The sequence below is a fragment of the Lactuca serriola genome, chromosome 4 (assembly GCF_051521515.1).
Source record: "Lactuca serriola cultivar US96UC23 chromosome 4, Lser_US96UC23_V15, whole genome shotgun sequence".
NCBI lineage: Eukaryota > Viridiplantae > Streptophyta > Magnoliopsida > Asterales > Asteraceae > Lactuca > Lactuca serriola.
In genome coordinates, this window is record NC_136411.1 from 70297056 (window position 1) to 70308001 (window position 10946).

General features: G+C 33.5%; 2 protein-coding genes across 10 annotated transcripts; one reads left to right on the forward strand and one right to left on the reverse strand.

The window, feature by feature from the left end:
- Positions 1–368: 368 nt before the first annotated feature.
- Positions 369–2359, reverse strand: LOC145098496 (uncharacterized). The gene is made up of 4 exons (XM_079036132.1): positions 2351–2359; positions 2046–2075; positions 821–1963; positions 369–719 (listed from the first exon to the last, which is right to left on the reverse strand). Exons 1-4 carry the CDS (start codon positions 2357–2359, stop codon positions 369–371), a joined length of 1533 nt encoding a protein of 510 aa, XP_078892258.1.
- A 3991-nt stretch (positions 2360–6350) lies between these two features.
- LOC145101843 (putative ion channel POLLUX-like 2) lies at positions 6351–10946 on the forward strand. 9 transcript variants are annotated; one of them, XR_013705887.1, is made up of 7 exons: positions 6351–6769; positions 6853–7198; positions 7333–7386; positions 7491–7964; positions 8071–8169; positions 8715–9117; positions 10693–10946. XR_013705887.1 is itself a non-coding variant. In XM_079039120.1 (7 exons), the coding sequence occupies exons 5-7, from the start codon at positions 7887–7889 to the stop codon at positions 8856–8858; spliced, it is 321 nt and encodes a 106-aa protein (XP_078895246.1). In that variant the 5' UTR covers positions 6351–6769; positions 6853–7198; positions 7333–7386; positions 7491–7584; positions 7651–7886; the 3' UTR covers positions 8859–9294. The 9 variants fall into 9 exon arrangements, 6 of the variants coding, with proteins under 6 accessions (XP_078895246.1, XP_078895247.1, XP_078895248.1 ...); XR_013705886.1 differs by lacking the exon at positions 10693–10946 and adding an exon at positions 9194–9294; XM_079039120.1 differs by lacking the exon at positions 10693–10946 and having other exon boundaries at positions 7491–7584; positions 7651–7964; positions 8715–9294.

Here is a 10946-nt window from a genome sequence, read left to right on the forward strand (position 1 = left end):
AATATACAACTCTTCCATATCTAAAGTATCAATTTCGTGTGTTTGACAAAAAGATCATACTTTTGGCAAAATGCTAGCAAACCCTATATTTCTAAAAGATTGCAATGCCTCATTGTCCCTCTAACCATCGAAGCCGCTTCTAAAATGTATAGATCTTTTCTTTGAAGTTGCTTTGACAATGTACCCGTGAGGTGTAAAATGTCATACATCATAAGTAAGTAAAACACGAACTCATATGATTTAAAATATGCTAAGATTCCAGATGCTTGTTGACGGTTTGCCAATGACCCTGCATCCTCTTTCACAAAATCTAAAACTACAAGAACATCCGCAAACAACTTCATTAAACTCGTGAGTGTGTTGAAATGTTAACCCCATCTTGTTTCTCCCGCTCGAACAAGTGTTGTCTCTTGATTTAACCCTCTTCCGGTTTCAAGTTCACCACTACACAAGCCTTTTTGCACCCTTTCTCTTGCTTGCTCTCGTAGTAAGTCTTTTCTTTTACACGAGGCACAAACAACATTAACCACCAACGAAATTTGCTCAAAAAAGTCACTAACACCATCATGCTTCTTTGCTACAACCACAACCACTAATTGAAGTTGGTGTGCAAAGCAATGTACATAAAAAGCCGTGTCATTCTCTTGTAATATCAAAGCTTTCAAACCATTGAATTCCCCCCGCATATTGCTAGCCCCATCGTAACCTTGTCCTATTATCTATTAAAATTTAAAACAATATATATATATATATATATATATATATATATATATACATATTAAATTAAATTTAAATAACAAAAAAGTAAAGAATAAATTACCTGACTAAAACTCAACTTATTACTTGTAAGTACTTCATTTATGGCGTTTTTGAGTGTCAAAGAAGATGTATCCTTCACGCGCACTAGTCTTATGAATCTTTCTTTCACAAAGCCAAGACTATCGGCATAACGCAAAACAATAGCCATTTGTTCCATTTTTGAAACATCACTAAATTCATCAACTAGTAAAGCAAAAACATCTTGACCAATCACTTCACGAATACTCAAAAGTAATTCTTGTGCAAAACATTGCACAAGTTCTTTTTGAATTTTAGGGGAAATAAGTTGATTGTTTTTAGGAGCATTTTCTAAAGTATTGTTGAAAATATCTTCACTAGTCTCTCGAATGGCTTTTAACACTTCAATGTAAAGCCCTCTATTTTCCGAGTTAACCGACTCGTCATGACCACGAAACGGTAAACCGGTTTTCAATAAAAGTCTAACAACAATAATAGAAACACGTAATCGAGCTTTATATTTATGGTCCTCTGCTTCGGTTTGCCTCCTCAAGACTACATTAATAGCTTGTTTTTCCCTCATTAAAAACTCATACTTTTCTTTTGCTTTGTTGTGAAAACTATCAACACCACCCACATGAGTCCGAAATGCATCTTTTTTATTCCAAGTATCAAAACCTTGGGAAACAAATGCATCTCTCCCTCCTTTTTGTCCCGTGAGGTCCCCACACAAATAACAATATAAACAATATGCACTATTATTTTTCACACTATATTCCAACCAATCAAAGTCATCAAACCATGAAGGAACGAATCTTCTAAATCTATCACCTAGGTTTTTAGGAAACTTATGTGCCCTTACTTGACACGGTCCTTGAAGCAAATACACTCTTCTTACATCATCTCTTATATTTGGTTTGTAACTTGTAATCAATGGCCTATCCGTCGGGTCCTTTGGAAGATCTTTCAAGTCAAGGTTATCATTAGGTTGGTTATAGCATGGTGTTTGTGGAGTTGCATTAGAAACCGAAGGGATTGATTGATTGGTGATTGGTGTTTGTGGAGTTGTATTAGGATTAGAAACGGAAGGGATTGATTGATTAGTGATTGGTATTTGGTAACATTCTTCACCATTTTCATTAGGATTAGGTCTTTGTCTTTTGGTAAAAAAACCACTTAGTTTAACCTATAAAAACATAACAATTACACCTAATCAAAAAATGAATTTAATAAAAACATAACAATTAGTCAATTACACCTAATCAAACAATGACTTCAATAAAACAAGTTGCTTTCACCTAATCAAACAATAAATTCAATAAAAACATAACAATTACACCTAATCAACCAATGACTTCAATAAAACAAGTTGCTTTCACCTAATTAAACAATAAATTCAATAAAACATATCAATTTCACCTAATCAAACAATCAATTCAATAAAAAACATAGCTATTGCACCTAAGCAAACAATATAACTTCAATAAAACAAATCAATTTCACCTAAGTCAACCAATAACTTCTAAAAACATATCAATTTCAAATATCTTAATGAATTGGTAGTAGAACTTACTTGTTTCATTGTAGTGTAGAAATTGAAAAAAGACAGAAAAGGCCAAAGGGTTGATACTTGCTTCAATGCTTCAACTCTTCAAGAGAATTGTTGAAATCGATCAAGGAGACAAGGATTGTGATTGATCCAAAAATCAAAACGATCAAGTCATGAATGATTGTGAGGTGACGAGTCTGCCAAGGCACGATTGAAGGTTGATTGGTCGAAGGTTTTTTGGACGCAATCACGCAAATCAGGAAGTCGAGTAGTTGAATTTTGGATTATGTAATCGTGATTTTTTTCTACCGATAATACTCAAGTAAACACTCAATTAATTAGGATTGGGCTATTTTTTACAAGCAATTAGCCCAATTGCTAATTTATCCAATTAAGTTTTATTTTGGCTTTGGGCAATTGGACTGTTAGACAATAATTGATTAAAACATTGGGCATTTGGGCTTGTTATTATTTTTTTTCGTTTGGTAATTCCCGATACAGTGACAATATTTTTTTTATGTAGTTGGCTAGCTGCACAAATTTTTTTTAGTAGTTGTACGATTTTTTTTACGTAGTGGCACAATAGGTAAAATTAAAAAAAAAAAAACAAAAATTTTTCTACTGCATGCGCGGAAGCTAGGTGTTGCCGGTGCCACACCGGGAACCTAGCTAGGACCGCCCCTGCATCGAAGTCTGAAACATATTTTCAAAAAAAATATTCTCGATATACATCAAATCGAGGTTGTGTCGGATCAACAGGTGACGCCAATATGAAAGCTCCCAAAAGATGCTCTTCTTTACCCAGTTATGTGTAATACGAAAACCATGAGGTTATATATAATTTGGACCATAGGGAGTACCATTGTATACGGTGGGGAAATGTTGGATTTTCTCCCAAATATATTCTCCGGTTGGGTACGGAACATGCACTTCATGACCTTTCACTTTCTTCCCTTTTAAAAAATTAACCGTATCATTTTAAAATATGTGTCTTTCGGGTAGATGTTTTCTATGATAGTCAAACCAACACGGTTTTTGTCCATAGGAAAGCCGAAATGATTCTGTTTGGTGTATACAATATGGGTAAGCTAAAGTACCATGCGTGCTCCGTCCGGACAACATTGCATAAGTAGGGAAGTCACTAACTATCCATAAAAGTACAAACTTCATCTGAAAATTAGTCAGTCGATAGGCATCATAAAAAAAATCCAAATTCTGTCCGGGGCTCTTCTTCCTGTAAATGATCAACGAAAGTGGTATGCACTAATGTTTAAAGGCCAACCAAAGGGGTAGGTTGTAAACAGTGATAAAAACCAGCCAACATGAATAGGGAGTCGTGTTTGAATTATTAGGACTAAACCCATCGGTGCACAACCCAAGATGAATGTTGCACGTCTCTTTTGAAAAATCAGGAAAGGTTCTATCAAAATGATTCCATGATCTACCTTCACTGGTATGTATCATCTTTTCTGGATCTACTGGATGATCTGAATGCCAGGTTAAATGTTTGGTTGTCTTCCTTGAATAGGACATCCTTTAAAGTCTCAGTTTCCTCCTTTTGTCTTTGTATCTATTTTCGCCACATACTACACAATGATCCAACTCATCAAACTGACCCTTGAATAGCATTCAATGGTTTATAAACACATGCATCCGTTGTGAAGACAATTTTAGTGGCTTCAACATTTTATTGGTCTCGTAGAAGCTATTAGGAAGCTTCTCTCCAGTTGGTAGAATGTCTTTAACTATCGAAAATAGTCTATCAAATGACTTGTCTGAAACATTAGATTATGATTTTCAGTTCAATAATCTAGTGGCGGCGGAGAGTGTGGAAGATTTTGTACACCCGTCCCATAAAGGCTCACTCGCTTGTTTCAAAATTTTATAAAAATTTTGGGCTTCAAGATTTAGGTGTTGTGGTGTTTGTTGATAATAAGAAGTCTCGGGTTGGTGCATGCTTTCGATAACCATCTCCTTGTATATACGATAATCATCAAAACCACTATTTATGTGTTGAGTCGTTTCAGTATTTGAACTTTGACCCACGTGTTGAGGTGGTATTGGGTTTGAACATTGACCAACATCTTGTAATGAATATATTTCGTCATGTAAATACCATAATGAATAACCATTCATGAATTCTAGGCTAATAAGATGGTTAAAAACCAATTCTCTCGAGAGATAATAAATATTTTTGCAATTCGCACAAGGACATCTAATTTCTAAAACTTCCACCCCGTCCCTAATAATAATTTGGATGTATGTTGCTTTCGAGTAAGAAAAATCCAAAAAAAATGACATAATGTGACTATTGGGTATTAAACAAACAATTACTATCAAGTCTCTTCATGTATATCCATTCTCAATTCGACAACATTTCAATCTACAACTAATAATATAAAAATCTTAGAACTCAAAACTAAACATGATAGTAATATAACATGCCATTTAATCTAACATATATAGATAATGATACATAAAATTTTCAACAAATTGAAGTTCTCAACATTTTTTATATAACATTTAATAAATCTAACAAATTAACCTAACATTTATCTAATATTTTCAACAAAGCTAACATATTAACCTAATATTTATCTAACATTTTCAACAAATCTAACAAATTAACCTAACATTTTAATAATTCAAATTCTTACACAAATTCAAATTCAACCTAACACTTGTTCCTACTTACAATCATAGGTTCCAAATAAACAAAGAAGTAAAAGAATCACATTTTGTTCAATTCCTCTTGATACAAAAAAACAAACAAACCCTCCTAACATTTAACTTAAAATCCAAAATTCAACAAAACAAATCAACATTATCAACAAATTAAACATATAAAGTGGTATACATGAAGTAATATAAAAAATCTAGGGTTTTACCTTTGTTGGACAAGAAATCGAGCAAAGAAGGGTAATGGAGAGATGCACCAGGAGATTTGCGTCGGCATAGTTGTGACCGAACGAAGGAAAGGTGATCGGGAAAATGAGGATGGAGGAGGAGGCGTTCACAGTGGAGGAGGGGGGCTGCATTCACAGAGAGAATATCAATTGGGTTTTTTTCCAAGTGTTTCAGTCGAAGCGTTGAAAAGCGTATATCAATTTTTCATTTAAAATTTTACCGGCAGAATCATTATTTGGCAATTTCAGCACAAAACATCACATCAAAGACATCATTTCAGCAAAAATAACACATAAACATCAACATTTCAAATTTTCAGCAAGATACATCAAAAAATATTGTGTTCCAACAATATTTAACAAAAATTAAACAAGAAAGGTTATTTTATGACTTTCAGCAAGAAAAATAAACAAGAAAGGCTACATAAACAACAAGTAGTTTCAGTAAAATGGAGAGTTTTAAGGAAAAATAACCTTCAATTTCATGTTAAAACAAGAGAGGTACTTACCTGGACAGCGGCGCTGGTGGTGCTCTAGATAGCAGCGTCGAGCGGAGGACACGGGCTGAAGAATACCGACGGTCGAGGGGCAGTCGATTGAGGATACAATTGATTAGAAAGTCGATTGGAATGGAGGCATTGGAGAAGAGAAGATGCGTCCGTTTTTTTAGGTTAAAATCGGTGGTGCTCCTTGTCTTGACGGTGGCGACGAGAGGAGGAGATAGGATGAAGAAGACCGCCGGTGGAGGCCAGTCAATTGAAGTAAGCAGCTGTCCCTCTTGTGTGCCCTCGATCGTATCTTCAATTGGAATGAAGGCGCTGGAGAAAAGATGTGTCCTTTTTTTAGGTTAAAATGGCGTGAAGACCTTTAACGACAATAACCCATATTTGTGCCAAGAAGACATCACACAGACGTTTTTAGATCTGTGGACTTCCAAAAACAAACACTCTACGAGGGCATATGTTTGCATGTGGTTTTCGCCACGCAGACAAAAGTGATTTCGCACATCGAAAAAAAAAAAAAAAAAAAAAAACAAACAACCTCTTAGAATGCTCTCTATCTCTCTTCTTCTCTCGGAGACACCTTTTTTTCTTTATCTACTTATCTTTTTTCTCTACCTGCTTCATCTATCTCACTTTAAACTCTACCCGAAGGAGTGTGCTGCTCAGGAGGGAAGATTCGACAACAGCGAAGCTTCTTAGAACACCAAGAAGGCAAGCAACTCGATGCGTTCTTGCCAAACCATGGACGATCTTTGTCTCCCTTCTGTGACGTATCCAATGCTCCGAACGTGATTAGAAATTTGTCTCCCTCTACTTGCTTTGACTTCCATCGTCTATCGTCAAACACTGTGAAATCTCTAGAAATGATAATGTATGTTTACCCACCCCCCTCTGTTCGGTTCTGTCATCATCAATATCTCTAACCCTAAACACCACCATCGATGCTATTTGAGGAAGTTCCTCCCCCACCCAATTACATCAGAGGAGCCCTAAATTCTCCCCGCCACCATACATTTTGGTTTCATGATTTCCAGGTAACTTTTGTGATTTCACTAATTCATTGTCGTCTTCTAATTTCTACAATTAAAGTGTCTTCGGTGCTCTTTCTGGGCAACAGGAGGGCGACACCATCAATTTCTTTCCAAAATTCGAACACAAGGTTCTTGAGGAGAAGCATAAATCATTAATATCTTAAATTACTTTCACTGAGTCAGGTACGGAGTACGAACTAAATAAAATCCAAAGTACCAAGGCAGAACTCAGTCAGGTACATGAAAAAAAAAACCACAAGCAAAAGCTTCATACACTCCAAACGGCCACTAAAAAGGAAGGTATTAGATCTATCACCAATAGCACTTACTCAACAACTAAAATGATGAATCTTCAGTAGGTTGAACACGATCCACAATCATCACCGATAAGACCAAGACATCTGCAAAGAAAGTGAAATACAAGTGTTATGGGTGAGAATTTACTGAACTAACTTCTTATTTCATTAAATCCTTTACTCAAAAAGAAAAGCATCTTTTTAATACAACTGAATGACTGATCATTAAATTCTTTGACTTTGAATGCTTATAATGCTTTAAACATGTAGGTTTGAATTTGTTGGATGTTGAGACAATGATGTTTTCTGCGTTGCAGACCGCTTGTACTGTTTTCTGTCTTCCTTCCTATTATCTTTATTTGCTCTTCTGGGTGTCAAATTTGTTTGAAGTGACAAGGTGTGAATCTCATTTCCATTTCTTTCTGTAGGCATTTTGTATTAATAGCGATTGAGATATCTTGATAAAATCGTGATGCAAGTAAGGAGCTATTGATTTTTTACACACGAACTAATTTGAAGCAGGTATGCTCTGTGCTTTTTATCACTGTATTTTTTGTACATTTTTGCTCTAATTTTAGATGATTTCAGATTCGTCTGTTGTGGTGTACTTATTGGAGTTGTTTGATCAACAATGTGGTTTTTTGAAGCTTTTGTAGTACATAGCCTAATATGTATTCAAGTATATGCAGTAAACAACCTAATCCACCAAAATTGATCAATAACGTAGGTTTATATTTGTTCTTTGACATCACAAGAACCTGCAACAGGAAAGTTAGTTAATGCATTTTCTTTTTTCATTGTTGTTATATAATTATTTATGATGCATGCGTAAGACACAATCATTTGAAGACCGTCTTTGGGAAGCTTGGGCATGTTTGTGCTCTTCATCAACTCATCTGAAAGTGAGATTTCATTTTAATAATTCTATATTTATTCTCTAAAATAAAACAAACTATTAATAGCTCTTTGTGAAATGATATTTAATAAATTTGTACACATTTTATGCAGCAAAGAACTAGGGTTGAACGTGTTATTGGTTTTGTTCTTGCTATATGGGGAATTTTGTTTTATTCTCGCCTCTTGGGAATAATGACCGAACGATTTAGGGTACATTCTTGAATCATATGCGCAAAAGACAAAAATGCCCTCGTCTTCATTGAGAATATTCATGTGCAAGTCAGTATAATATTGAAAAAGATCTTCATCATATCGATGTCCTTACAAAAAAGTATTATTGTCTTATTGTTTTATGTTAAATCAAGGGTATAATATTAACAATAGATTAGATAAAGAAAATTATTCAATGCATGTTTTATATATATATATATATATATATATATATATTGTAAGTTAGTGTTTATAAGATGTTAGTTTGTATATGATGTGAAAAAATATTAATAATCAGCCATTATTATTATTATTGTATAAAAGTTATTCAATGCATGCGTGTTTTTTTTTTATTGTAAATTAGACAAAATATAAACCCTATTGTAACCATGTTTTTTACGAAAAAAATAATGGTATATATGCGTATTGTAATATTAACTTTATTGGTCACTTTACTTATATAAAAATTTAATACCAAAATTACTCTAATTTAAGCTTTTTTAAAAAATAAACACTTAAATTTTTGCTTGATGATTATGAAACAGGAAGTGAGAACAGTTAAGGAATTAACCATGACTAACCTGCAACATGAGATGCAAGAGATTGAAGACAATGGTCTCATCAATCATTCATTTCCACCGCCTCCCGCTTCTTCCGTTTTCTCCACCAGCGCAATGGTCTCATCGTAACTTACACAATCTAAATTGAAATCAAGAGGTTGCTGAGGACACTAACAGTTAATTATCGATCAATTTGCTCTCTAAAGTCTCGAGTTTTTCCATTATCGATCGATTCCTCTTTTCTAATTCTATTCTTCTGCTGACTACCCTTTGAACCTAATCCTCACTCTGTTGATTGACAATTCACGGATGGACCAACGATTGACGTCGACTTGTTCGGAATCGGCGACTCTTGAAGATGAATCTGCAACCGCTTCAATTGGATTCGGTAGGCTTTTGTCATAATTTAGTCATGATTCATCTTCTCACCTTTTTCGTTTCTCCCTTGCTGTTGTGACCATCAGAAGCTACCATCTGTCTAGTGTTTTTATTTTTGGGTTCTCGGTAACCAACGGTGAAGACAAGCTTTTGACTAATCAAAATCGGCTTCCTGTATACATCAAAATTGGATTACAGAGTAAGGTGCTGTTTGTTTTTTGGAAAAAACATCTTCAGACCTCTTATTGCTGTGTGGCGCAACACACGTGCAACACTTTTCATCTTGTAGTTGTTTGTTTTTTAGAAGTCTTTGGATTAAAAAACCTCTGCGAGTGTTCTTCTTGCGAGTGTTCTTCTTGGCGCAACACTTGTTTTGCCTCTTCCTACATCTTCCAACCTATTTTTCTTTTTTTTTTTCTTACTAAAATATTGATTGTATATTGCTGAAATCTTATTTCACATTTTTTTTTCGTTTTTTTTTTGTTTATTTTTGTTGATTTTTTTTTATGTTGAATAATAATAATTTTTTGATGAAATATCATTATTTTATGATAAAATATATTTATTTTTGTGTTAAAATATCATTATTTTTTGTTGAGATATCATAAATTTGTGCCGAAATGTCATACATTATTAAATTTTCGGTATTAAAAAATTATTTTCGGATTATAAAATCAGTTTATTTTAAATTTTTAATATCTGCAGCATGCAGGTGTTAAAAAAACAAACACGCTTCTTATTACAGTCAGCAGCCGTTTGGTCCACCTCATCTACTGCAGAGAGTTGCAGAGGTGGTCCGCATAGTTTATGGATTTTTGTTTCAAAAAAACAAACAGCACCTAAGTTTTATATGTTTTCCTATGAAATTGATATTCAATTCAGGGAGATATCATCTTATTGGCTTGATGGGTGTGATATACATAAACTTGATGATATCATGATAGTATATGTATAATTTAACTTCAAAAACTGATTTTTGTTCAAATATCATCTGATAAAGAAGTATATACGTGGGTGCTTCTGCACAGGTTTTCATTATTCTTCTTTTTGTCTACATTTGTAATAATACAAAACTATAGTTTCTCAAAAGAATTACATTTAAATGTATATGTAATTAAATATGCATACTTTCGTTTTTCTGTGGAATGTTGAATTTAAGTTGCTTTGTGGATGAAACTTAAAAAAAAGTCTAATTCAAGGTAGGTACATATGGTTTTAGTCTCTTAGTTTGGATGAGATTTTCCCCAAAAAACATTAAAAAAATTAAAAAAACATTAAAAAAAATTGAAATGAGGACCAAATTTGCAAAAAGGTTTTTTATAGACTTAATCCAAAAATACATGACATGGACATAAATTGTAATTTAGTATTATTAAGCCATTGTAGTTTGAAAGTACACTGTTACATTTAAAAACAGGGACCAAATGTGTGTTCTACTTCTATTGTTATTTCTTATTCACATAATTGGGGTTTTTTCAAAGATGCGAGGTGGTTACCATTTGTTATAGTTTGTTTCTAGAAACTTACTTTTTTACTTTGTTTATTTTTATTTTTACTAATACTAATTTGTTTTTAATTTATGCAGCTTTTGTAGAGGGATTTTCAAGTGATTGGAAAGGGATTTTGAAGAAAAAAAGGAAAGGGAGAAAAAAGAAAAATGTTGTATTGTTGTAAGGGTTGAAGAGGAAAAGGAAATACTCATCAAAAGGTGGAAAACGTCAAAATAAATTTTTTGATTTTTAATTGCTTAACTTATATTTGTTGTCCCTTAGATGATATTTCAGTTATGATGCTTAATTTGAAGTTTTTCTCACATTTATGGTCATTGTTTGAAATAAA

What these genes read in the sequence shown, in the direction of transcription:
- LOC145098496 (XM_079036132.1), bottom strand. An exon ending in CTTGTTTTATTGAAGTCATT is followed by an intron (nt 1,964 to 2,045) that starts GTTTGATTAGGT and finishes ATGTTTTTATAG; the next exon opens with GTTAAACTAAGTGGTTTTTT. An exon ending in ATAAGTTGAGTTTTAGTCAG is followed by an intron (nt 720 to 820) that starts GTAATTTATTCT and finishes AAATTTTAATAG; the next exon opens with ATAATAGGACAAGGTTACGA.
- LOC145101843 (XM_079039120.1), top strand. Translation starts at nt 7,887, where the DNA reads ATGCGTAAGACACAATCATTTGAAGACCGTCTTTGGGAAGCTTGGGCA. An exon ending in CTTCATCAACTCATCTGAAA is followed by an intron (nt 7,965 to 8,070) that starts GTGAGATTTCAT and finishes CATTTTATGCAG; the next exon opens with CAAAGAACTAGGGTTGAACG. An exon ending in TAATGACCGAACGATTTAGG is followed by an intron (nt 8,170 to 8,714) that starts GTACATTCTTGA and finishes ATTATGAAACAG; the next exon opens with GAAGTGAGAACAGTTAAGGA.